At 43.7% G+C, this 27,394-nt stretch overlaps 1 protein-coding gene across 4 annotated transcripts; it reads left to right on the top strand.

The window, feature by feature from the left end:
• The first annotated feature begins 3,262 nt into the window (after nucleotides 1-3,262).
• Nucleotides 3,263-27,394, top strand: LOC309397651 (uncharacterized protein). 4 transcript variants are annotated; one of them, XM_081963859.1, is made up of 7 exons: nucleotides 3,263-3,382; nucleotides 5,330-5,601; nucleotides 18,587-18,889; nucleotides 20,710-20,827; nucleotides 20,950-21,029; nucleotides 21,795-21,921; nucleotides 26,197-27,394. In XM_081963859.1, exons 2-7 carry the CDS (start codon nucleotides 5,398-5,400, stop codon nucleotides 27,153-27,155), a joined length of 1,791 nt encoding a protein of 596 aa, XP_081819985.1. In that variant the 5' UTR covers nucleotides 3,263-3,382; nucleotides 5,330-5,397; the 3' UTR covers nucleotides 27,156-27,394. The 4 variants fall into 4 exon arrangements, with proteins under 4 accessions (XP_081819985.1, XP_081819986.1, XP_081819984.1 ...); XM_081963860.1 differs by having other exon boundaries at nucleotides 20,980-21,029; XM_081963858.1 differs by lacking the exons at nucleotides 18,587-18,889; nucleotides 20,710-20,827; nucleotides 20,950-21,029; nucleotides 21,795-21,921; nucleotides 26,197-27,394 and adding exons at nucleotides 5,710-5,904; nucleotides 6,152-6,269; nucleotides 6,392-6,471; nucleotides 7,209-7,335; nucleotides 11,306-14,521.

Genomic DNA, 27,394 nt, shown 5'->3' on the forward strand with positions numbered 1-27,394 from the left:
CTTCCTTGTCTTTTGACCGCCCTGACATTTCTGACAGGATTTTGCTCATTTTTGATGCCCACAGACCCTTCAGACCCTGGGGTGGCAGCAATTATTCGGGAGGACTTAGAGCTGAGGGAGTCTACTGTGCCACAGACGTCCGGATGTGAATCCCTTGTTGTGAAATGGGGGCCTGGGAGACAGTTGGGCCTGCTGATAGTATACCTGGCTCCTCGCTATACATCAGCGGCCCTGCCCGAACTCCTCGAGCTGATCGCATCGGTGGCGGTTGAGACCCCCAAACTTTTAGTGATGGGGGATTTTAACCTGCCATCGATGGGAGAAGCATCAGAGGGGGTTCGGGAGTTCATGGCTTCCATGACAGCCATGGACTTGACTCAAATGATTCAGGGCCCGACACACGAGGGAGGACACACTCTGGACCTTGTTTTTGTCTCTGGCCAGTGGCTGAGTGATCTGGGAGGAGGGGACTTAACCATCACTCCCCTGTCATGGTCAGATCACTCACTCCTTCATCTTGACTTCCCTGGTGCTACCTCCCGCTGCGGGGAGGCGGAACCGGAAAGTTCCAGATGGTTCCGCCCCAGGCGCCTGATGGAACCTGATAGGTTCCAGACGGAGCTTGGGCCACCTCCTGTAACCTTGACCCGCCCCCGGGTAGAGGACCTGGTAGTTGCGTGGAATAATGCAACTACCGGGGCCTTGAACCGGGTGGCGCCTTTGCGGCCTCTCCGGCGGCAACGATCCACCCTAGCCCCTTGGTTTACCGAGGAGCTAAGGGTGATGAAATGCCGCAAGAGACGTCTAGAGAGTCGTTGGAGATCCTCTCGCTCCGAATTTGATCGAACACAGGCACGAGCCCATTTAAGGACGTACCTTGTGGCATTGAGAGTGGCCAAACGCCAATATTGTGCCACTCTCATTGCATCCGCGGAGAACCGCCCTGCCGCCCTGTTTCGGGTGTCCCGCTCCCTCTTGTTTCAGAGGCCGCGGGAGGCCCCTCTACAGGGCAGGGCAGAGGAATTTGGTAAATATCTGCAGGATAAAATCGCTCAAATCCGGAAGGATTGGGTCCCTGTTAGTGGTCCAATGGAGACGTCCGTGGCGAGTCTTGAGGAATCGACCTGGGAGGAGTTTGACTTGGTTGCCATCGAGGATTTGGACAGAATGCGTGGACGACTGCGACCCACCACATGTTTATTGGACCCGTGCCCCTCCTGGCTTGTACTGGCATCCTGGGAGGTTACACGAGACTGGCTCCTGGGCCTAGTGAATGCTTCGCTGAGCGAGGGGTCTCTCCCGGCCGCCTTGAAAGAGGCGGTGGTGAGACCCTTGCTCAAGAAGCCTTCCCTGGACCCTTTGGAGCTGGCCAATTATCGTCCTGTCTCCAACCTTCCCTTTTTGGCGAAGGTTGTAGAGAGTGTGGTGGCCTACCAGTTTCCACGACATCTGGAGGAAAATGATTATCTAGACCCGCGCCAGTCCGGCTTCCGCCCCGGTCACAGCACAGAGACGGCCTTGGTCGCGTTGGTGGATGATCTCTGGAGGGCCAGAGATAGAGGTTGTTCCTCTATCCTGGTCCTATTAGACCTCTTGGCGGCTTTTGATACCATCGACCATGGTATCCTGCTGCGCCGGCTGGAGGGGTTGGGGGTCCGGGGCACCGTTTTTCGGTGGTTCGGCTCCTACCTTTCTGTCCGGACGCAGCGTGTGTTGGCAGGAGAAGAGAGGTCGACCCTACGCCCCCTTACTTGTGGGGTGCCACAGGGGTCGGTCCTCTCGCCACTCCTGTTCAACACATATATGAAGCCGCTGGGTGAGATCATCCGTGGTTTCGGGGTGGGATACCATCTGTATGCTGATGATACTCAGCTGTACTTTTCCACCCCGAACCACCCCAACGAGGCCATCGAAGTGATGTCCCGGTGTGTGGAAGCCGTACGGATCTGGATGGATGACAACCGACTCAAGCTCAACCCCTCCAAGACGGAGTGGCTGTGGGTACCAGCTCCCCGGTTCAGCCAATTAATTCCATCATTGGCCATTGGGGGCATTCAACTTGCCCCCGTGGAGCGGGCGCGCAATTTGGGCGTCCTCCTGGATGCCCGGCTGTCCATGGATGACCATGTGACAGCCGTGGCAAGGGGGGCGTTCCACCAGGTTCGCCTGGTGCGCCAATTGCGCCCCCTACTGGACCGGGACGCCTTACGCACAGTCACTCATGCGCTGGTGACGTCTCGTTTGGACTACTGTAACGCTCTCTACATGGGGCTTCCCTTGAAATGCACCCGGAGGCTACAGTTGGTCCAGAACGCAGCCGCGCGGGTAATTATGGAGAGTACTAGGTACTCCCATGTGACACCGTTCCTGCGCGAGCTGCACTGGCTTCCTGTGGTCTATCGGGTGCGTTTCAAGGTTTTGATAACAATCTTTAAAGCGCTCCATGGCTCAGGACCTAGTTACTTGCGGGATCGTATTCTGCCCCATACATCCCTGCGACCAATCCTCCTCCAGGTGCCGTCCACTAGACAGTGTCGGGGGGCGGCGCCTAGGAGTAGAGCCTTCTCTGTGGCGGGCCCAGCCCTGTGGAATGACCTCCCTCCGGATATTAGGAATACCTCTGACCTCCGCTCCTTTCGTATTAAGCTTAAGACCCACCTATTCCAAGCAGCTGGCCTGGCTCAACTTTGATCGAACCATATCGCTCCTGACGGGTTTTTAACTGGGTATTTTAATTATATTTAATTATCTAGGGGTTTTTAAATACTGTATTTAAATACTTTATTTATCAGCCGACCTCCTCCTTGTGTGTGTCTCGGTATATGTCTCTGTTATATGTTTGTTTTGTCCACGTATTTATTTCATATGTTTCATTGTACGCCGCCCCGAGTCCTTCGGGAGAGGGTGCGGCTAAGAAATAAATATTTATTATTATTATTATTTATTCAGAGAAACTGCTCTTCAGGAAAGGGATTTTTCAGTCTCCACAGAGATTTTCTCAATCTTCACAAGATCACAGATGGTTCTTAGACGTTAAAAAGAGGAAAATCTAGAAACTGATGCTTGCTGAAGATGCCACGTCCTTTCTTGATCGACAATGTCAGAGGGAATCTTTCCTTAATCTGGAATGCCCGTCCTGCGCCTTGCTTGGTCTTCTCGCAATGCGCATAGGGTCCTCTAGGGGCTCCCTGGAAGAACTGGGCAGCTCCTTCTCGCGCCCCCGCGTTAGAAGAGAACTGAGCATGCGCCGGCCTCTTTCCCAAGTCAGGTGTTTCTTGCTTCCCGAGACGTTTTCCAGGAAAGGTTTGAAAAGTTGTCCGCTCTTTTTACGGTGTCCGAGTCTGCTCCCGCCCCCGCCCCCCACTTCGCTGTGAGTCTTTGGGTGAGTCTTTCTAGCAAAGGAAGGGGCTGCGGGGAGGTTTTCATGGTCCGAGATCCAGACGTGATTCGGGGTTCAGTGATGGGGCTTTTCTCCCACGCTGGAGACTCAACATTGGAGACATGCAAAACTTTATCGGGCTTGGAGTCATGGGAAGCGGGGGGGGGGGGAGCCCCTGATTCCATGTTCCCCTGCCGTCCTTCTGCATGTACGGGCCAGGCAGGAAGAAAGCAAAGCTTCGGATCACCCCAGTTGGCGCTAGAGAGAAAAAAAACCAGGGCGTCAGAAAGGAGGTAGCCATTTCAGTGGGAAAACCTCTGCCTGGGAGGGAGAGGAGGAGTGGTCGTCTTTGCAAAACAGATTTGTGCCTCCAAGTCAGCCCTGATTCCTGGACAGTTTCCTGCTTTCCCGCCTTTTCCCGCCACCAAGTAAAGAAGGAAGATGCATTATTGCCACTATGTCCGATTAGGCCAATGTTTTTGTGAATGCTGGCCTTTGTAAATCCTGGCTGTTGCAATCCACTGTTTATTAATTTACTGATGAAGTGGATTTAGAGAGCCCCTCATGTCAATTGCTACTTGTGACCTGGGACTTTTATGCTTTGGATTGTGCAAATGGTTGTTCTTAACTGTGCAGCCATGGAAATGATATTAAACTGCCTATTAATTAAATAAAATTATAGTTAGACATAGAGAGCTATTTGGTTCAGTGATGAAAACACTAGGTTGAAACCAATAGATTAAATTCTAGTAGTCCAACCTTTGGCATGAAAGCGTTGAGCCCATCCCAACTCTCAGCCCAATCTACTTCACAGGGCTGTTGTGGGGAGGGGAATAGTAAGAAGGAGCATTATGTATAATTTCTGCCTACAGTAAATACCAACAACAACAATAATAATTTGGAACACAACACACCAGATATCACAGTTGTCGAAAACAGAAATGTACAATTTATTGATATCGCTATACCAGGAAATGCCAGAGAAAAAGAACTAGGAAAAATCACAAAATATCGCGACCTGGCCATCGAAACTACACAGCTCTGAATGAAACATATAACAGTGATACCCATTGTACTTGGGCCACTTGGTACCATGTTCAGGAATTTTATACAACACATAAAGAAATTGCAGCTTCCTGCAATAACACCAGTGAAACTGCAAAAAACTGCACTGCTTGAAACATCATATATTTAAAGAAGATACTTGGTTGATTCCGAGGATGCTGGCAGCAACCCATATCAAGCATTAACACCAGTCAATGGTATTTGTGACACATTTTTAAATGTTCACTTGACTGAGTTTCATGTTTAATGAATAAAAGAAATAATATTTTGGAACACAAAACGCCAGACATCACAGTTGTCAAAAACCGAAACATTCAATTTCTTGACATTGCTGTACCAGGAGATGCCAGAGTCGAAGAAAAAAAACTGGAAATCATGAAATATCACGACCTGGCCATCGAAACTACACGATTATGGATGAAACATGTAACAGTGATAGCCATTGTCATTGGGGCACTTGGTACCATTTCCAAGAATTTTATAAGATACATCAACAAAATCCAGCTTCCTGCAAAAAACTGCTATTCGGAGCATCATATATTTTAAGAAGGTTCTTGCTTGATACCTAGGATGCTGGCATATCAACCATTAGCACCAGTCAGTGGTATTTGTGATGCATTTTTGAATGTTCAGTGGACTGACTTTCATGTTCAATGAATAAAGTATATAATAATAATATAATGAAGACATTTAAAAATTAAATTTTAATAATTTTCCCTTTATGTATAGAGATAAAGTTAATTAATAACACCCCCCCCCCCGACATTGGTAGGTTCATTCAAATTTTTTTTCCTTCCCCTTTCCCTTCCCTCTCTTGATAAGGATGCTACGTAGTTCAATTAATCTCCGTAGTAAACACCCTAAATTATTTGTTTTCCATTTCAGGAATATAAGGTGGAAATACTTTATGGTTCTTCTGAAACCTTAAGTATCTTGTCTGAGAAGAGAGCTGAATGGCCTTGGAAAATTTGGCCAGACCTTTTGTGAACAGAAAGACCTGTGGAGATCCTTGGGTCCATTTTGGAGCTGCATTAGAGACCAGAGAGAAGATGGAAGGACAACATCCAGCAGATGCAGAAATTAAAGGCCCTCCCGCTGCTCAGCCTTGGGGCTGTGGGAAGAATGCGGCAAGTCCTGGGCAGAAGAGCCACGAAGAGGTATCTAATAGTTCAGAGGTCCAGTGCTGTCCCTTCAGAAAAGTGCGGTTTCAGGAAGGGAGCTGTCCCCGAGATGTTTGCACTCAGCTTCACTACCTTTGTCATCAGTGGCTGCAACCAGAAAAACACACAAAGGCTCAGATGCTGGACCTGGTGCTCCTGGAACAGTTGCTGGCTGTCCTTCCCCCAGAGATGTCGGAATGGGTGCGGGAATGTGGAGCGGAGACCAGTTCCCAGGCAGTGTCCCTGGCCGAAGGCTTCTTGCTGACCCAGGAGGAGGAAAACATGCAAGAAGAGTTGCAGGTGGGAGAATGGAATCATGGCAGCTCTAAAGAGGATCTCTCTGAATTTGTCAATTCCTTTCTGGCAAAATTGTCTGTGATTATTATCCTAAGGACATTTTTGTGTTCTTCTAGAAGGTGTATTTTGGGCAATTTTTCCCTTCTGTTTCAGTAATGGACATTGGGGGCCACTAGTTTGAAGGTGCAGTATGACAATTCATTTATATCTCTGTGTTGTTCCTTTGTTTCTCCTATCACATCATGTCTAGAAATCTTTGGAAGCTTTAGCTGAGCATCCTAAGGGGAGGAAAGAGTCATTCAAATCTTCTCAAGAGCTTCTCTTCAGGGAGAACTTCCAGAAAGATCAAAATCAAGATGCTACGCAAGGTAAAAAAAGCTCAAGATTTTGATGATGCGAGATTTCAACATTTATCTGATTCTATCACTCTTCTTGTTTGGTGTGTCTCTATTTAACAAATCTGCTTCCGGTATTTTTCTCTTTCTCACAGAGAATAGAAAACTGTCTTCGGAGTTTTTAGAATCACCTCTTTGTGCTGGAGCTGAAAGATTTGCTAAACCACTTCTTCAGGTAAGGAGGAGAAAGACCGGAAAAGATCCATGAATCTTGGATGGATTTCATTTTGTTCTAGAGTTCAATGTATAAAATTGCTCCTTCTAAGCAATACGAATTTGACCTCAGCTCACTGAACATTCACACTCAGCTTAATCTACCCTCTTCCTTCTGAGGGGATCCTTTATGAGTTGCTTTCTCACCATCAGATTTCATTGACCAGACTGGGCTGTTCCTTCTGTCTACCAGGGTTTTTCTCACCCACCATTAGAAAGAAAACATTATCTTTGGGACAACCGTGACCTGGTATTGAGAATCTCTATAGACATATACTATGAAATATAGTACTCTTACAACCACTTTCAACTCCTTCATGAAGGTCTGGAGTTGGGGTACATTGGTCCCTCAGTGGATAAAATGAACCATTGGAAAACATGTCAGGCGGGCTTTGCCAGCATTTTGTCCTGCCAATCCTAGGAAGAATGGGAGTCACTGATAAGTAGTGGATTGAAGACCCAGCTATCAATAGACCAAGACTATTTTAGTTGGTTATACCGTAAAGCATTCCAAACACTTCCAGCTTGATCAAACATAATTTAGTTGTGCCGTCAGCTAAAAGAGGTGAGATCTTATTCTTAATTCTGCAGAAGATGCCCATTTTGTTCTCTGGATCTCTTTCCTAGAATTGGTAGAAGAAAATTATCACATTATTCTTGGGATTCTCTGTTAATAGGGAAACTTGTTTCCTTGTTCAGGATGTCGTGTCTTTTGAGGAAGTGTCCGTGTATTTCTCCAAAGAGGAGTGGTCTCAACTGGATGCTGACCAAAAAGCACTGCATGGAGAAGTCATGCTGGAGAATTCCAGGAATCTGTATTCTCTGGGTAAGAACCCCTTTCTGTGCTCAGAAATATAGAGAAGGAAGTTAAATGTTATTTCTGGAAAAAATATTTATTTACAGTGCATTCAGAAAGTATTCAGGTCCCCTTCATTATTTTCAATTTTGTTATGTTGCTGTATCATTCTACAATTGTTGAAATGAGTATTTTGTATTATAGGAGCAGGAAACGTTTAAGAAAAAACAATGTATTTTATGTAATAAGGGAGGCTATGCAGATTTCAAATTTTTCTGTGAGTAAATTTCCTTCTTCCATAAAATCAGTTTGGTCAAATGGTTAAGATACCAGCCTAGAAACTGGGTGACTGTGAGTACTGGTTCTACCATAGGCATAAATGGTGGCTGGGTGACTTTGGGCCAAAACTCTCTCAGTCCATGTTAAAGGGTTGTTGTAGGGCCGTGATGGCAAACCTATGATATGCATGCCAATAGTGGCACATATAGCCATGTCACCTGGCACGCCCTGCATCACCTGTTCCTCTTCCGGGTTTCTGGCGCACATGAGCATGCACTAATCAGCTGGCCTTTGTGCATGGGGCAGTGCCGGAAAACATAAGAGGTGGTCTTACATTTTCCGGTGTCAGCATGTGTGCCAGCCAGCAGATTTGTGCGGGCGCATGCGTGGCTGTAACCTGAAGACTTCCTGGTGCAGCGGAAACTGGAAGTACCTTATCTGGCCTACATATGCCCCTGGGCAGCTCCTCTTCCTAGTCGCCGCCCTGACGAGCGTGCGTGCAGGTGAAGTATGCGCCTGAAGTGCTGCCTTTTCGGCACTCGGTGCCGAAAAGGTTCACCACCACTGTTATAGGTGATGAAGCAGCAGAAAGTGGGAATATCTGATATGTCCACTTCCCTTATTATTTGCAAAAAATAAAGGAAGCATATAGGGGTGCCTTCAGAAAGTATTCAGTTCCCCTTCACTTTCATCAATTTTGTTATGCTGCAGGCTGATTCTACAGTCGTTGAAATTCATTTTTTTCCTCATTTATCTGCACTCAGTTCCCGATAATGACAAAGTAAAAATAGAATTTTAGAAATGTCTGTAAATTTATTAAAAAGAAAAAACTGAAATATCACATTGAAGTAAGTATTCAGACCCTTCACTCAGTATTTTTGAAGCACCTTTGGCAGCAATTGAAGCCTCAGTCTTTTTGGGTACGAGATGACAAGCTTTGCACACCTGGATTGGGGGATTTTCTGCCATTCTTCCTTCCTCAGAAGCTCAGTCAGATTGGATGGTGACCATCGTTGGAGAGTCATTTTCAGGTCCCTCTAGAGATGTTAAAAAAGGTTGAAGTATGGCTCTGGCTGGGCCACTCTAGGATATTCACAGAGTTGTTCCTACACCACTCCTGTGTTTTGGCTGTTTGTTATATGGTTGTCACGTAGGAAAGTAAATCTTTAGCCCAGTCTCAGGTCCTGAGCACTGTGTTGTGCATATTTTCATTGAGGATATCCCTATATTGCTCAGTTCAACTTTCTACCACCCCTGACCAGTCTCCCAGTTTCTGCTGCTGAAAAACACTCCTACAGCATGATGCTGCCAACCATCATGCTTCACTGTTGAGATGGTACTGGGCAGGTGATGGTTGGTTTTCTCCAGACATAATGTTTAGAATTGAGGTCAACGGTTCAATCTTGGTTTCATCAGACCAGGGAATCTTACTTACTACAGTCAGAGAGTCCTTCAGGTACTTTTTTGAAACTCCTAGTGGGCTTTCATGGGTTGCGCACTGAGAAAAGGCATCCTTCTAGCCAATTTGCCATAAATCCCAGATCACTGGTGGGCTGTAGTCATGGTTGTCTCCTACCAGAATTTCTGGAGCTCAGTCAGAGTAACTATTGGGTTCTCAGTCACCTCTCTTACTAAGGCCCTTCTACCCCGATTGCTCATTTTGACTGGGCAACCAGCTGTTGAAGAGTCCTGGTGCGGCCAAACGTCTTCCATTTGAGAATTACGGAGTCCATTTTGCTCTTAGGAACCTTTAGTGTAGCAGACATTTTATGGTAGCATTCCTCAGATCTGTTCCTTTGCAATAATCCTGTCTCTGAGCTCTGCAGACAGTTCCTTTGTCCTAGTGGCTTTTGGTCTGCCTCACGATGCATTGTCATCTGTGACACCTTCTATGGAGAGCTTTGTGTCTTTCGGAATCATGTCCAATCAATTGAATTGACCACAGGTGAACTCCAATCATGGCATAGAAACATGTCAGCAACAATCATGAGAAATGGAAAACACTGAGCTACATTTCAAGTGCTGTTGCAAAGAGCCTGAATACTTATGCCAATGGGGTATTTCAGTTATTTCTTTTTAATAAACTTACAGACATTCCTAAAATTCTGTTTTCACTTTGTCAGCATGAGGTAGATTAATGAGAAAAAAAGAATTTCAACAACTAGACTAGAATAGAATTCTTTAATGGCCAAGTATGATTGGACACACAAGGAATTTGTCTTTGGTGTATATGCTCTCGGTGTACATAAAAAGATAAGATACATTCGCCAAGAATCATAAGGTACAACACTTAATGATAGTTCATAGGGTACAAATAAGCTATCAGGAAACAATCAATATTAATATAAATCGTAAGGATACAAGCAACAAAGTTACAGTCCTGCAGTCATAAGTGGGAAGAGATTGGTGATAGGAACGATGAGAAGACTAATAGTAATAGTAATGCAGCCTTAGTGAATGGTTTGACAGTGCTGAGGGAATTATTTGTTTAATAGATTAATTGTGCTTGGGGGAAAAACTGTCTTTGTGTTTAGTTGTCTTGGTGTGCAGTACTCCATAGTGTCATTTTGAGGGTAGGAGTTGAAACAATTTATGTCCAGGATGTGAGGGGTCTGTAAATATTTTCATGGTCCTCTTTTTGACGCGTGCAATGTACAGGTCCTCAATGGAAGGAAGTTGGCAGTAATTCTTTTTTCTGCACTTCTGATTATCATCTGAAGTCTGTGTCTGTCTTATTAGGTTGCAGAACCAAACCAGACAGTTATAGAGGTGCAGATAACAGACTCTATAAATCCTCTGTAGAATTGTATCAGCAGCTCCTTGGGCAGTTTGAGTTTCCTGAGTGGGTGCAGAAAGAACATGCTTTGATTTGCTTTTTTAATGACATTTTTGATGTTAAGTGTCCATTTTAGGTCTTGAGATATCATAGAACCTAGAAATTTAAAAATCTTTACTGTTGATAGAATCAGGTTGCAGGATAATAAAATTGACAAAAGTGAAGGGAGTCTGAATACATTCCAAATGCACTCTATAGCACTTTATTATTTGGAAATAATATAGGCAGCGACATACGCAATATTCCTTCCTACTGCTGTTTTCCCTAGAAAAACAATCCTGTGATATGGGTTGAGCTGGGAGAGTTTTGGTCCAAAGTCACCCAGCCAGCATTCGTGCCTATGGCAGAACTAGTACTCAGAGTCACCCAGTTTCTAGCCTGGTGTCTTAACCATTTGACCAAACTGATTTTATGGAAGAAGGAAATTTATTGACAGAAAAATTGGAAAACTTCATCACCTGGCTTTTTACATAAATATTTTTTAAAAATGCTTTCTGCTCATAAAATACACTATACTCATTTCATAGAAGATATTAGCAAGAATCTGGGGAACAGGCTCCATGCAGGGATGGTGTGACCTCTCTCGAGCCAGGTTCTGCCGACCACGATTCGGTATTCCCTCCTGAACCCGGTCACTGGGTTCCTGATGGTCCTAAGCTGCTATAGCCAAGACCACATGAGTCCTGAGAGGGATGTTCCCTTCTTAGAGATGTGCCCATTTGTGTACCGAGTTTGCCTTTAATCTAAGTTGAGGGTGGATACGGTGTCCAATACACTACGGAAGGTTGTGGCACCATGGAATTGTCCCAGGTCAAACATTAGTTCAGGGTTGTGATCCAATCCTATAGGAATGAAAATATACACTTTTCCTTTTTCTTTTCCAAGGCTTTAATGGGCAAGAGAATAAGAATTGCAAGCGGGAACGCCAATCGATCCATTCGAAATGGGGGAAAAGGAAATTTGAAGATCAGATGCAACCAAAGAATGATGAAACAAAGAAATCACAAAGTGGAATCAAAAATGGTTTTTCTCGGGTCCGTTGGCTTCCTAACCATACAATGATCAATAATGGAGAAAGACCAAATAAATCCATGGAGTGTGGAAAGAGGTTCAATAAATCTGATCATCTCTTTTCTCATAAAAAGACACATTCAGAAGAGAAACCAAATACCTGCATGGACTGTGGAAAGGCCTTCTCCTTTAATTATTCCCTTATAAGACATCAAAGGAATCACAAAGGAGAAAGACCTTATAAATGCATTAAGTGTGAGAAAACCTTTAATTGTAGCAGTAGTCTTAATTCCCACAATTTGATCCACACAGGAGAGAAGCCATATCAATGCATGGAATGTGGGAAGGGTTTTAGGAAGAGTGGTAATCTTAATACTCACAAGAGAATCCACACAGGAGAGAAACCTTATCAATGCATGGAGTGTGGAAAGACCTTCTGTTATAATCTTTCTTTTAAAACCCATCAAAGGAATCACAAAGGAGAACCACCTTATAAATGCATGGAATGCGGAAAGACCTTTACTTACAGCAGTAGTCTTTATTACCACGTGAGGATCCACACAGGGGAAAGACCTTATAAATGCATGGAGTGTGGAAAGACCTTTACTCGTCGTTATGATCTTAATTCCCACATGAGGACCCACATAGGAGAAAGGCCTTATAAATGCTTGGAGTGTGGAAAGACCTTTACTCGTCGTTATGATCTTAATTCCCACATGAGGACCCACATAGGAGAAAGGCCTTATAAATGCATGGAATGTGGAAAGACCTTTACTCGTATTCGTGATCTTAATTCTCACAAGAGGATCCACACAGGTGAAGGACCTTATAAATGCATGGAGTGTGGAAAGACTTTTACTCAAAGTTATAATCTTAATTCCCACAAGAGAGTGCACGCAGGAGAAGGACCTTATAAATGCATGGAGTGTGGAAAGACCTTTACTTGTGTTTATGATCTTAAATCCCACAAGGGGATCCACACAGGAGAAGGGCCTTATAAATGCATGGAGTGTGGAAAGACCTTTACTCGTAGTTATGATCTTAATTCCCACAAGAGGATCCACACAGGAGAAGGACCTTATAAATGTGTGACATGTGGAGATAGCTTTAGAAGGAGTTGTGAGTTCACATCCCATAAAAGGATCCATATGGCAGAAAAATGGAGTGGAACTTTTTAAGGAGTAGCGCTTTTACCCACTATAGAAGCTTCCACACATGGGAAAAACCATATCAATAAAGAAATTGTAGAAAGAGCTTCAAGGGAGATCCAGATAGTCCTTGGGGTATGACTGTAATTGAGCCCAAAATTTGTGTTGCTAAGCGAAACAGTTATTAAGTACATTTTGCCCCGTTTTACAAGTTTTCTTGCCACTTTTTTTTTGAGTGAATCTTTGTAGTTGTTAAGTTAGTAATACTGTGATTAAATGAATCAGGCTTCCCCACTGGATTTGCTTGTCAGAAGCTCACAAAAGATGATCAAATGATCCAGGAACATTGCAGCTGACATGAATCAGTTGCCAACATCTGAAGTTTGATCAGGTGATCGTTGAGATGCTTCAAAAGTCATAAATGTGAAAAATGGACATATCACTTTTTTCAGTGCTACTCTAACTTTGAATAACCACTATATGAACTGTAGTAAATTGAGGACTACCTATAATTGTCCAAAATATCATACAAGGATCATTTGAATAATAATCCAAATAAACTATAGCTCTTCTTAGACATGCATACATAAATTGCGCTTCTAGTGCAAACCAGAACAGTGTGGATCCCTAATCCTGTTTGTGATTTTTGCTAAGTTCCAATAGACAAAAGGACTTTTCTATGTGCAGAAATATTCCGGATGTTTTTTCATTATATTGTTTCAAATATTCCAAAATACCAAACATAATTATCACATTACTCTTCAATTATCTTAGGTTAAAAAGGAAAAAAACCCACACCTTTTATAGAGGTTATCATATACCTCTTGGTGTTGCCTGAATATTTCTGTTTTGATATTGGGCAAAGTATCTGGGCCTTTCCCTTTTTCGGGCTGTTCTACCTTTTCCATCTCTGCTTGTCTGAGAAAGAGTACAGTGAGAGTTCTTATTCCCGCGTCCAGAATGATGGATGCTACCAATGTCTCATGGGTTCTTTTTAAACCAGGAGTTTCCAACCCAGAGGCTGTGGCCTGTTCAGAACTGGGCCACGGAAGCAGTGGGTGAGCTTGTGCGCATGTTGCTCCACTTGGGCAAGTGGCAAGCACTGGCACTGATATGGAAACCTCTGTTTTTGCGAGCGGCGGGTGCACAGGCCAGCTACTTCCACAAATGGAGCTGTGCATGCATGCATCTTCCTGCTGCTTGCACAGAACCATCCTCTTTCTCTCCCTCCCACCTCACTTTGCTACAAAGTCCAAAAGGTTAGGGACTGTTGTTTTAGATCATCAATCATACTCAATGGCCTGAGAGGGATGGCGAGGCTCCTCTGATAGGCGAAGCTTTGGTGCTCGTCCCGGTCTCGCCTTCCTCTGCTGGAGATCTCTGGATACCTATTTCCAGCCTTGCCTGGCCCATAATAGGCAGTTGCTTATGCAAGTGTGGAGGAGAAAGTTTGCAGGAAGTAGTTTCCCCCATGTCTAACTTTTGCCTTGACAGATCTCGAGATGAGGAAGGGTGCTCTAACAAGCCAGCATCTTTACCACACATAACTGGAAACAAGGATTTCCTTTCAGAATGGGTCAGCCTCTCTCGTGCAGGACGGCTGGGGAGTGCTCCTAACCCTAACCCTCTCCAAAGATCTATCAAGGGAGAAGTTGGACTCTGTTCCCTGCAAACTTTAACCTCTATCCTTTCACACTCAACAGTGTCGGCCCTCTGCCTGTTGCTTTGCTGAGAGTAGATACCGGACAGGGAAACAGTTACCAATGATGTCTGAGATTGGGAGAAGAACGTCTCCGTTGTCGGCCTGTGCACACAAACATGCGCCAATCCAGCTGGGTGACTTATCAACATCTAAACTTGCAAATTGCCAATCATGCCTGGGCTTTGAAAAAAGGCACCGAATTTTCCCCATCTTGAGTTGCCTAGTGCAACATATTCCATCCTGACCAGTGGTGGGTTCCTGCTGGATCGCACCGGATCGCGCGCGCTCCCTTTCAGCGCTCCACCTGGCTTGCGCGCTCCCTTTCAGCGCTCCACCTGGCTTGCGCGCTCCCTTTCAGCGCTCCACCTGGCTCTCGCGCTCCCTTCCGGCGCTGAAACCGGAAGTACAGTTTTGCCCGGCCCTGGCGAAGCAACGACGCCTGTCTGCGCTCCACCAGCTCGGCTGGGAACGGAGATGTTTCCTCAGCGGAGCGGAGCGCCTGAAAAGACTTTTCAGGCGCTCCGCTCCGCTGAGGAAACATCTCCGTTCCCAGCCGAGCTGGTGGAGCGCAGACAGGCGTCGTTGCTTCGCCAGGGCCGGGCAAAACTGTACTTCCGGTTTCAGCGCCGGAAGGGAGCGCGAGAGCCAGGTGGAGCGCTGAAAGGGAGCGCGCAAGCCAGGTGGAGCGCTGAAAGGGAGCGCGCAAGCCAGGTGGAGCGCTGAAAGGGAGCGCGCAAGCCAGGTGGAGCGCTGAAAGGGAGCGCGCGCGATCCGGTGCGATCCGGGAGGAACCCACCACTGATCCTGACCCAGCTGTCCCAAGTCAGCCACATCCAGTGAGTGGTATCGAACCAACCATGGCCACCTGGGCACACTCACCCGGCCTCTGTGAATTGTCATAGTTTTACATGCAACTGGCCTTTTGAAGGTAACCATGATGCTGATGCGGCCCTCATTAAAATTGAATGTGACACCCCTGCTTTGCACCATCCCCATGAACATTGATTGTATTGTGAATGGAAAAAGCTTCATTCCTCTTACAAAATAAACCAGAATGAAGGGAAGAATTGCTCTCACAAAATAAGCCAGAATGAGGGGAAGCCCATTAAACGCATTTTGAAAAATCATTTTTCAAGTACTTTTTGCCTATCATATGATAAAAGTTTAGGAAAAAATCTAAATGTGAATTAAATTTAATTAAATATCACTGGTATAGTTATTTATGAAATAATATTTACTCAATTCCATTTTGTTCTAACTAAAAATTAACAATACATTAAACTTACCGAAAGATTTGTGGGTGGCAATACTTCAGGCTTTCAGAGGACATGGCTTCTTTGAAAATATTTCTTCAAATATTGTTCATTGATGTTTCTGCACCAAACAGGTGAAAAGGCACTGATTATGGTTTCCAAAACATTATGTCAATTTTTTCATAATGGAAATACTGTTCACTGATGGTTCTAGATTAAACAGGTGAAAGGGCAGCGATTTTGGTTTTGTAATCATGTCATTTTTTTTTTCATAATGGAAGACTGACAAAATTAGACAGTTGGACTTAGAAGGAGCCTTGATATGTAGAGAAATGGTCTGGAAAGAACGGGGCCAGAATGAGAAGTTAGTCATTCTTTTAAAATTGCTTCTTAGCCACAATTTCCCCTCTATCCTTTCTTCCATTAATTGTAGCTAATTCTATTTTTTTTCTTGCACTATCCACCTCCAAATCCTGATTAATCTTTTCAAACCATTAAAATCTTCATTACTTTTGACTAGGGAAAAAAAATATTTTCCTCCGAAGCTCTTAAGGTTCCTATTCAAATTTCATGAGGCGTATTCCCTACTCAACAACCAAAATAAAACTATTCATATCTTTTTTTTTTTTGCCTCGTAGTATTTGAGCTTTATATTTATTTTTCAGTATTTTTCTTCTTTCATTTTGTGATTCCACTTTTTCTCTAGTCACATATGAGACTTTATTCTCTCAATCTTGATTTCTCCCTCATGATGGCTTGTTCTGAGGTAAAAAAATTTAAAGGTCGACAAATTTGAGATTTCTCTACATTTTGGTTCTTTTCTTTTGATGCTTCTTTTTCATCAGGATCTATTCTTCAGGTTTATTCACATTATTACAGGCTGCCTTTAGTGTTTCCAGGCCGCCTTGGATGCCAAAAAGCATGAATTTGAAAAGGCATCTTAATAATTGAGCTCATTTAAGAAAAATCAATACAAATCTTAATTTTCCTCAACCTGTCGCTTTCCTCCCTGTGTCTTTGCCAGCCCCCCCCCCCCCCCCCCCCAATCTCCTCTGGCTTCAACGCTGGGTTTGCCATCAGCCACAAGACACAGGCTGGGTTTCAGAGAGAGACTTTTGTTCCTTGTCTTCTGACCGCCCTGCCATTTCTGACTGGAGTTTGCTCATTTTTGATGCCTTCTGGGAATCCCTACAGACCCTTCAGAGACGCTGCTCTTCAGGAAAGGGATTTTTCAGTCTCCACAGAGATTTTCTCAATCTTCACAAGATCACAGATGGTTCTTAGACGTTAAAAAGAGGAAAATCTAGAAACTGATGCTTGCTGGAGATGCCACGTCCTTTCTTGATCGACAATGTCAGAGGGAATCTTTCCTTAATCTGGAATGCCCGTCCTGCGCCTTGCTTGGTCTTCTCGCAATGCGCATAGGGTCCTCTAGGGGCTCCCTGGAAGAACTGGGCAGCTCCTTCTCGCGCCCCCGCGTTAGAAGAGAACTGAGCATGCGCCGGCCTCTTTCCCAAGTCAGGTGTTTCTTGCTTCCCGAGACGTTTTCCAGGAAAGGTTTGAAAAGTTGTCCGCTCTTTTTACGGTGTCCGAGTCTGCTCCCGCCCCAGCCCCCCACTTCGCTGTGAGTCTTTGGGTGAGTCTTTCTAGCAAAGGAAGGGTCTGCGGGGAGGTTTTAATGGTTCGAGATCCAGACGTGATTCGGGGTTCAGTGATGGGGCTTTTCTCCCACGCTGGAGACTCACATTGGAGACATGCGAAATTTCATCGGGCTTGGAGTCATGGGTAGCGGGGGGGGGGAGCCCCTGATTCCATGTTCCCCTGCCGTCCTTCTGCATGCACGGGCCAGGCAGGAAGAAAGCAAAGCTTCGGATCACCCCAGTTGGCGCTAGAGAGAAAAAAAACCAGGGCGTCAGAAAGGAGGGAGCCATTTCAGTGGGAAAACCTCTGCCTGGGAGGGAGAGGAGGAGAGGTCGTCTTTGCAAAACAGATTTGTGCCTCCAAGTCAGTCCTGATTCCTGGACAGTTTCCTGCTTCCCCGCCTTTCCCCGCCAGCAAGTAAAGAAGGAAGATGCATCATTGCCACTATGTCCCTGATTAGGCCAATGTTTTTGTCAATACTGGCCTTTGTAAATCCTGGCTGTTGCAATCCACTGTTTATTAATTTACTGATGAAGTGGATTTAGAGAGCCCCTCATGTCAATTGCTACTTGTGACCTGGGACTTTTATGCTTTGGATTGTGCAAATGGTTGTTCTTAACTGTGCAGCCATGGAAACGATATTAAACTGTCTATTAAATTAAATAAAATTATAGTTAGACATAGAGAGCTATTTGGTTCAGTGATGAAAACACTAGGTTGAAACCAATAGATTAAATTCTAGTAGTCCAACCTTTGGCATGAAAGCATTGAGCCCATCCCAACTCTCAGCCCAATCTACTTCACAGGGCTGTTGTGGGGAGGGGAATAGTAAGAAGGAGCATTATGTATAATTTCTGCCTACAGTAAATACCAACAACAACAATAATAATTTGGAACACAACACGCCAGATATCACAGTATATAATAATAATATAATGAAGACATTTAAAAATTAAATTTTAATAATTTCCCCTTTATGTATAGAGATAAAGTTAATTAATAACATCCCCCCCCCTGACATTGGTAGGTTCATTCAATTTTTTTTCCTTCCCCCTTCCCTTCCCTCTCTTGATAAAGATGATACGTAGTTCAATTAATCTCCGTAGTAAACACCCTAAATTATTTGTTTTCCATTTCAGGAATATAAGCTGGAAATACTTTATGGTTCTTCTGGAATCTTAAGTATCTTGTCTGCGAAGAGAGCTGAATGGCCTTGGAAAATTTGGCCAGACCTTTTGTGAACAGAAAGACCTGTGGAGATCCTTGGGTCCATTTTGGAGCTGCATTAGAGACCAGAGAGAAGATGGAGGGACAACATCCAGCAGATGCAGAAATTAAAGACCCTCCCGCTGCTCAGCCTTGGAGCTGTGGGAAGAATGGGACAAGTCCTGGGCGGGAGAGCCAAGAAGAGGCATCCAATAGTTCAGAGGTCCAGTGCTGTCACTTCAGAAAGCTGCAGTTTCAGGAAGGGATCCGTCCCCGAGATGTTTGCACTCAGCTTCACTACCTTTGTCGACAGTGGCTGCAACCAGAAAAACACACAAAGGCTCAGATGCTGGACCTGGTTCTCCTGGAACAGTTGCTTGCTGTCCTTCCCCCAGAGATGTCGGAATGGGTGCGGGAGTGTGGAGCGGAGACCAGTTCCCAGGCAGTGTCCCTGGCCGAAGGCTTCTTGCTGACCCAGGAGGAGGAAGACATGCAAGAAGAGTTGCAGGTGGGAGAATGGAATCATGGCAGCTCTAAAGAGGATCTCTGAATTTGTCAATTACTTTCTGGCAGAATTGTCTGTGATTATTATCCTAAGGGCATTTTTTAATATATTTTTTTTTATTTTCAGACAAACACAAACACACAACACATATAACATAAAAGCCTCTTCAACTACATACAGTGTGTCGATTGGTTACAAGGTCTTTCTGCGTCCTTTCCATAGTCATCACTTGAGCTTTATCAAACTTCACATATTGTCAATCAAGATATCTTTGTATACATTGTTACTATGCTTCCTTTGTTTGATTATCACTATTGTCTCTCCATTTTAGACAAGGTATTCTAAATATATAACCATTAATATTATAATGATTCATTCAGCCAGAAATTGCATGTCGTGTCATTGCGACGTCAAGCCCTGCCTTCAATTATCCTAAGGGCATTTTTGTGTTCTTCTAGACCAGTGGTTCTCAACCTTCCTAATGCCGCGACCCTTTAATACAGTTCCTCATGTTGTGGTGACCCCCCCCAACCATAAAATTATTTTATGTTTTCCATATTTTTTCAAAAATATGTATTTTCCGATGGTCTTCGGCCAGTGGTGGGCAACCTTTTTTTTCAACTGAGCCAAATCTCGCCAAAACCACGATTGAAATTTACTTTGAGAGCCACATTTTTAAAACCAAAAATACATAGGATGGTACACTGTTTTTAGTTTCAATAAGTTTTTATTGAGAATATTCTGCATGCAAGTATCCACATAGGTCGGGAGGATACAAATAACACAACTAATAAAACAAAAACTTTAGAACGATATTATTTATCGATAACGTTAAATTCCGTAAAATTTGCCTTACAATGTAGAGAAAATTACATCCTGACATTGACTGACAAAGTCACAACCACTAATGTGAACATTGGCCTTGCATTTCCTTGGATAGTTTGAGTAAGTCAGGTTTGTATGTTGTTGTTTTTAATTTCATCTCTCTCTCCCACTTTCTTTTTTTCTTTTTCTTTCTCTCTCTCTCTCTCTGGCTCTTTGTCTCTCTCTCCCTCCCTCCCCCATCTCTGTCACTCTGTGTGTGTGTCTCTGTCTCTCCCTCTGTCTCTCTCCCCTCCCTTCCTCTCTCTCTGTCACTCTGTGTATGTGGGTGTGTCTGTCTCTCACTCATTCACTTAATCACTCACTCTGTGTGTGTCTCTCTGTCTGTCTATCTTTCTTTCCCTCCCTCCCCCTCTCTGTCTCTCTCTCTCTCTCTCTCTCTGTGTGTGTCTGTCTGTCAGTCTCTCTCTGATTCCCTCCCTCACTCCCTCTCTCTGTTCTTCTCTCTGTCTGTCTTTCTCACTCACACACACACACACACACACTGTGGTCACCTTGTTGAGTGTTCCAATCACATTTGAAACACTCAACAACTGGCCTGCATTTATGGTATTTTGCAGCATTCTGCAGTCATAGGACCAAAATTGGTTGTCACTCGCCCGGGCTTTTGCAGAAGCTTCCCTCCGAAGCCCAAGAGGAGGGAGGGGAGCAGGCACCCGGCACACAGAAGAGCCCCATTAAAGGATGTAAAGAGCCGCATGTGGCTCCCGAGCCGCGGGTTGTCCACCACTGTCTTAGGCGACCCCTCTGAAAGGGTCATTCGACCCCCAAAGCGATCCCGACCACAAGTGAGAACCACTGTTCTAGAAGATGTATTTTGGGCAATTCCTCCCTTCTGTTTCAGTAATGGACATTGGGGGCCACTAGTTTGAAGGTGCAGTATGACAATTCATTTATATCTCTGTGTTGTTCCTTTGTTTCTCCTATCACATCATGTCTAGAAATCTTTGGAAGCTTTAGCTGAGCATCCTAAGGGGAGGAAAGAGTCATTCAAATCTTCTCAAGAGCTTCTCTTCAGGGAGAACTTCCAGAAAGAACAAAATCAAGATGCTACGCAAGGTAAAAAAAGCTCAAGATTTTGATGATGCGAGATTTCAACATTTATCTGATTCTATCACTCTTCTTGTTTGGTGTGTCTCTATTTAACAAATCTGCTTCCGGTATTTTTCTCTTTCTCACAGAGAATAGAAAACTGTCCTCGGAGTTTTTAGAATCACCTCTTTGTGCTGGAGCTGAAAGATTTGCTGAACCACTTCTTCAGGTAAGGAGGAGAAAGACCGGAAAAGATCAATGAATCTTGGATGGATTTCATTTTGTTCTAGAGTTCAATGTATAAAATTGCTCCTTCTAAGCAATACGAATTTGACCTCAGCTCACTGAACATTCACACTCAGCTTAATCTACCCTCTTCCTTCTGAGGGGATCCTTTAGTGAGTCGCTTTCTCCACCAGTCCCGCTCACCATCAGGTTTCATTGACCAGACTGTTGTCAGTATCGGGGTTCTTCCTTCCGTCTTCCAGGGTTTTTCTCACCCACCATTAGAAAGAAAATATTATCTTTGGGACAACCGTGGCCTGGTATTGAGAATCTCTATAGACATATACTATGTAATATAGCACTCTTACAACCACTTTCAACTCCTTCATGAAGGTCTGGAGTTGGGGTACATTGGTCCCTCAGTGGATAAAGTGAACCATTGGAAAACATGTCAGATGGGCTTTGCCAGCATTTTGTCCTGCCAATCCTAGGAAGAATGGGAGTCACTGATAAGTAGTGAATTGAAGACCCAGCTATCAATAGACCAAGACTATTTTAGTTGGTTATACCGTAAGGCAGTCCAAACACTTCCAGCTTGATCAAACATAATTTAGTTATGCCGTCAGCTAAAAGAGGTGAGATCTTATTCTTAGTTCTGCAGAAGATGCCCATTTTGTTCTCTGGATCTCTTTCCTAGAATTGGTAGAAGAAAATTATCCCATTATTCTTGGGATTCTCTGTTAATAGGGAAACTTGTTTCCTTGTTCAGGATGTTGTGTCTTTTGAGGAAGTGTCCGTGTATTTCTCCAAAGAGGAGTGGTCTCAACTGGATGCTGACCAAAAAGCACTGCATGGAGAAGTCATGCTGGAGAATTCCAGGAATCTGCTTTCTCTGGGTAAGAACCTTTTTCTGTGCTCAGAAATATAGAGAAGGAAGTTAAATGTTATTTCTGGAAAAAAATATTTATTTACAGTGCATTTAGAAAGTATTCAGGTCCCCTTTATTATTTTCAATTTTGTTATGTTGCTGCATCATTCTACAGTTGTTGAAATGAGTATTTTGTATTTTAGGAGCAAGAAACGTTTAAGAAAAACAATGTATTTTACGTAATAAGGGAGGCTATGCAGATTTCAAATTTTTCTGTCAGTAAATTTTCTTCTTCCATAAAATCAGTTTGGTCAAATGGCTAAGATACCAGGCTAGAAACTGGGTGACTCTGAGTACTGGTTCTACCATAGGCATAAATGGTGGCTGGGTGACTTTGGGCCAAAACTCTCTCAGTCCATGTTAAAGGGTTGTTGTAGGGCCGTGATGGCAAACCTATGATATGCATGCCAAAAGTGGCACATAAAGCCATGTCACCTGGCACGCCCTGCATCGCCTGTTCCTCTTCCGTGTTTCTGGTGCACATGAGCATGCAATAATCAGCTGGCCTTTGTGCATGGGGCAGTGCCGGAAAACATACGAGCTGGTCTTACATTTTCCGGCGTCAGCATGTGTGCCAGCCAGCTGATTTGTGCGGGCGCATGCGTGGCTGTAACCTGAAGACTTGCTGGTGCAGCAGAAACCGGAAGTACCTTATCTGGCCTACATATGCCCCTGGGCAGCTCCTCTTCCTAGTAGCCTCCCTGACGAGTGTGCGTGCAGGTGAAGTTCGCCATCATTATTGCATTCTTTGATAATGTGACAAAATTAGTGGACCAGAGGAATGCCGTTGATATAGTTTACTTGGACTTCAGTAAGGCTTTTGATAAGGTAGACCATAACCTACTACTAGATAAAGTAGAAGAATGTGGGTTAGACAGCATCACCACCAGATGGATTGGTAACTGGCTGACCAACCGCACTCAACGTGTAGTTCTCAATGGAACTGCATCTACATGGAGGGAAGTATGCAGTGGAGTACCCCAAGGCTCTGTTTTAGGCCCAGTACTCTTCAACATCTTCATCAATGATTTGGATGAGGGAATAAATGGGGAACTCATCAAATTTGCAGATGATACCAAGCTGGCAGGAATAGCCAACACTCCAGAAGATAGGCTTAAGATACAGAAGGATCTTGACAAACTTGAACATTGGGCACTATCTAATAAAATGAAATTCAATGGTGAAAAGAGTAAGGTTCTACATTTAGGCAACAAAAACGGAATGCACAGGTACAGTATAGGTGATACCTTACTCAGTAGTAGTAACTGTGAAAGGGATCTTGGAGTCCTAGTGGACAACCATTTAAATATGAGCCAGCAGTGTGCAGCAGCTGCCAAAAAAGCCAACACAGTTCTAGGCTGCATCAACAGAGGGATAGAATCAAGATCACGTGAAGTGTTAATACCACTTTATAATGCCTTGGTAAGGCCACACTTGGAATACTGCATTCAGTTCTGGTCGCCACGATGTAAAAAAGATGTGGAGACTCTAGAAAGAGTGCAGAGAAGAGCAACAAAGATGATTAGGGGACTGGAGACTAAAACATATGAAGAACGGTTGCAGGAACTGGGTATGTTTAGCTTAAGAGAAAGAAGGACTAGGGGAGACATGATAGCATTATTCCAATATCTCAGAGGTTGCCACAAAGAAGAGGGAGTCAAACTATTCTCCAAAGCACCTGAGGGTAGAACAAGAAGCAATGGGTGGAAACTAATCAAGGAGAGAAGCAACTTAGAACTGAGGAGAAATTTCCTGACAGTGAGAACAATTAATCAGTGGAACAGCTTGCCTCCAGAAGTTGTGAATGCCCCAACACTGGAAGTCTTTAAGAAGATGTTGGATAGCTATTTGTCTGAAACGGTATAGGGTTTCCTGCCTAGGCAGGGGGTTGGACTAGAAGACCTCCAAGGTCCCTTCCAACTCTACTATTGTATTGTATCACTGTTATAGGTGATGAAGCAGCAGAAAGTGGGAATACCTGATATGTCCACTTCCCTTATTATTTGCGAAAAATAAAGGAAGCATTTAGGGGTGCCTTCAGAAAGTATTCAGATCCCCTTCACTTTCATCAATTTTGTTATGCTGCAGGCTGATTCTACAGTCGTTGAAATTCATTTTTTCCTCATTTATCTGCACTCAGTTCCCGATAATGACAAAGTAAAAATAGAATTTTAGAAATGTCTGTAAATTTATTAAAAAGAAAAAACTGAAATATCACATTGAAGTAAGTATTCAGACCCTTCACTCAGTATTTTTGAAGCACCTTTGGCAGCAATTGAAGCCTCAGTCTTTTTGGATACGAGATGACAAGCTTTGCGCACCTGGATTGGGGGATTTTCTGCCATTCTTCCTTCCAAATCCTCACAAGCTCAGTCAGATTGGATGGTGACCATCGTTGGAGAGTCATTTTCAGGTCCCTCTAGAGATGTTAAAAAAGGTTGAAACATGGCTCTGGCTGGGCCACTCTAGGACATTCACAGAGTTGTTCCTACACCACTCCTGTGTTTTGGCTGTTTGTTTGTCACGTAGGAAAGTAAATCTTTAGCCCAGTCTCAGGTCCTGAGCACTGTGTTGTGCATATTTTCATTGAGGATATCCCTATATTGCTCAGTTCAACTTTCCGTCACCCCTGACCAGTCTCCCAGTTTCTGCTGCTGAAAAACACTCCTACAGCATGATGCTGCCAACCACCATGCTTCACTGTTGAGATGGTACTGGGCAGGTGATGGGTGGTTTTCTCCAGACATAATGTTTAGAATTGAGGTCAACGGTTCAATCTTGGTTTCATCAGACCAGGGAATCTTACTTACTACAGTCAGAGAGTCCTTCAGGTACTTTTTTGAAACTCCAAGCGGGTTTTCATGGGTTGCGCACTGAGAAAAGACATCCTTCTAGCCAATTTGCCATAAATCCCAGATCACTGGTGGGCTGTAGTGATGGTTGTCTCCTACCAGAATTTCTGGAGCTCAATCAGAGTAACTATTGGGTTCTCAGTCACCTCTCTTACTAAGGCCCTTCTACCCCGATTGCTCATTTTGACTGGGCAACCAGCTGTTGAAGTGTCCTGGTGTGGCCAAACGTCTTCCATTTGAGAATTACGGAGTCCATTTTGCTCTTAGGAACCTTTAGTGTAGCAGACATTTTATGGTAGCATTCCCCAGATCTGTTCCTTTGCAATAATCCTGTCTCTGAGCTCTGCAGACAGTTCCTTTGTTTTAGTGATTTTTGGTCTGCCTCACCATGCATTGTCAGCTATGAGGCCTTCTATGGAGAGCTGTGTGTCTTTCCAATCCCACCCAATCAATTAAATTGACCACAGGTGAACTTCAATCATGGCATAGAAACATGTCAGCAACAATCATGAGAAATGGGAGGCATCTGAGCTAAATTTCAAACGTTGTAAAGAGTCTGAATACTTACGTTAATGTGATATTTCAGTTATTTCTTTTTAATAAACTTACAGACATTTCTAAAATTCTGTTTTTACTTTGTCATCGTGGGGTACTGAGTGTAGATTAATGAGAAAAAAAATGAATTTCAACAATTATAGAATCAAGCTGCAGCATAATAAAATTGACAAAAGTGAAGGGAGTCGGAATACGTTCTGAATGCACTATATATCTTTCTTTTATTTATTTTTTTGTAAATAATTAGGGCACTATGACATATCCAATATTCCCCCTATCTGCTGTTTTCCCTACAAGAACCCTGTAAAATGGGCTGAGCTGAGAAAGATTGGCCCAAAGTCACCCAGCCAGCATTCATGTTTGTGGTAGAACTAGTAATCAGTCACCCAGTTTCTAGCCTGGTGTCTTAACCATTTGACCAAACTGATTTTATGGAAGAAGGAAATTTATTGAAAGAAAAATTGGAAAACTGCATAGCCTGGCTTTTTACATATTTTTTTAAAAATGCTTTCTGCTTATAAAACATAATACTCATTTCATAGAAGACATTAGCAAGACTCTGAGGGACAGTCTACATGCAGGGATGGTATGGCCTCTCTTGAGCCAGGTTCTGCCTACCAGGATTCGGTATTTCCTCCTGAACCTGGTCACTGGGTTCTTGATGGTCCTGAGTTGCTATAACCAAGACCAGCTCTGAGAGGGATGTTCCTTTCTTAGAGAGGTGCCCACTTTTGTACTGAGTTTGGCAGTAGTCTTAAATTTATATAAATCCATGAAGTGTGGAAATAGGTTTATTAAATCCTATCATCTCATTTCTCATAAAATCGCACATTCAGAAGAGAAACGATTTACCTGCATGGAGTGTGGAAACAGCTTTGCTCATAGTAATGGTCTTAATTCCCACGAGAGGATCCACACAGGAGAGATCCTATATCAATGCATGGAGTGTAGAAAAGGTTTTAGGAAGAGGAGTGCTCTGATTCACCATAAAACAATCCATACAGAGAAAAAGGCACATTCAGAAGAGAAATCAAATACCTGCATGGAGTGTGGAAAGACCTTCTGTGGTAATTATTCTCGTAGAAGACATGAAGAGATTCACAAAGGAGAACGACCATATAAATGCATGGAGTGTGGAAAGACTTTTAGATGTAGCAGTAGTCTGAATACCCACAAGAGGATCCACACAGGAGAGAAACCGTATCAATGCTTGGAGTGTGATGAGGCCTTCTGTTATTCTAAGACTCTTAGAATCCATCAAAGGAATCACAGAGGAGAAAAACCTTATAAATGTATGGAGTGTGGAAAAACCTTTACTTCTAGCAGTAGTCTGAAATCCCACAATTTGATCCACACAGGAGAGAAGCCATATCAATGCATGGAGTGTGGAAAGGGTTTTAGGAAGAGTGGTAATCTTAATACCCACAAAAGGATGCATACAGGAGATAAACCCTATGAATGCATGGAGTGTGGCAAGACCTTCTGTTATTATCTTTCTTTTGCAACCCATCAAAGGAATCACAAAGGAGAAAGACCTTATATATGCATGGTGTGTGGAAAGACCTTTACTTATAGAAGTAGTCTTAATTCCCACAAGAGAATCCACACAGGAGAAAGACCTTATAAATGCATGGAGTGTGGAAAGAGCTTTACTTATAGCAGTAGTCTTAATTCCCACAAGAGAATCCACACAGGAGAAAGACCTTATAAATGCATGGAGTGTGGAAAGAGCTTTATTCGTAGTAACGATCTTAAATCGCACAAGAGGACCCACACAAGAGAAAGACATTATTAATGCATGGAGTGTGGAAAGAGCTTTACTCGTAGTAACGATCTTAAATCGCACAAGAGGACCCACACAAGAGAAAGACATTATAAATGCGTGGAGTGTGGAAATAGCTTTACTCGTAGTACTCATCTTAATTCCCACAAGAGGATTCACACGGGGGAGAAGCCATTAAAATGTTTGGAATGTGGAGAGGGCTTTAGAAACAATTGTGATCTCACTTCCCATAAAAGGACCCATACAGGGGG

The sequence above is a fragment of the Natrix helvetica genome, assembly GCF_964273705.1.
Source record: "Natrix helvetica genome assembly, chromosome: 1".
NCBI lineage: Eukaryota > Metazoa > Chordata > Lepidosauria > Squamata > Natricidae > Natrix > Natrix helvetica.

Bases quoted from the DNA above. Each gene is read 5' to 3' on its own strand.
- LOC309397651 (XM_081963857.1), top strand. From the start codon at position 5,398: ATGGCCTTGGAAAATTTGGCCAGACCTTTTGTGAACAGAAAGACCTGT. The intron at 5,905-6,151 runs GTGGGAGAATGG...CATCATGTCTAG, and splicing joins ACATGCAAGAAGAGTTGCAG to AAATCTTTGGAAGCTTTAGC. The intron at 6,270-6,391 runs GTAAAAAAAGCT...TCTTTCTCACAG, and splicing joins AAATCAAGATGCTACGCAAG to AGAATAGAAAACTGTCTTCG.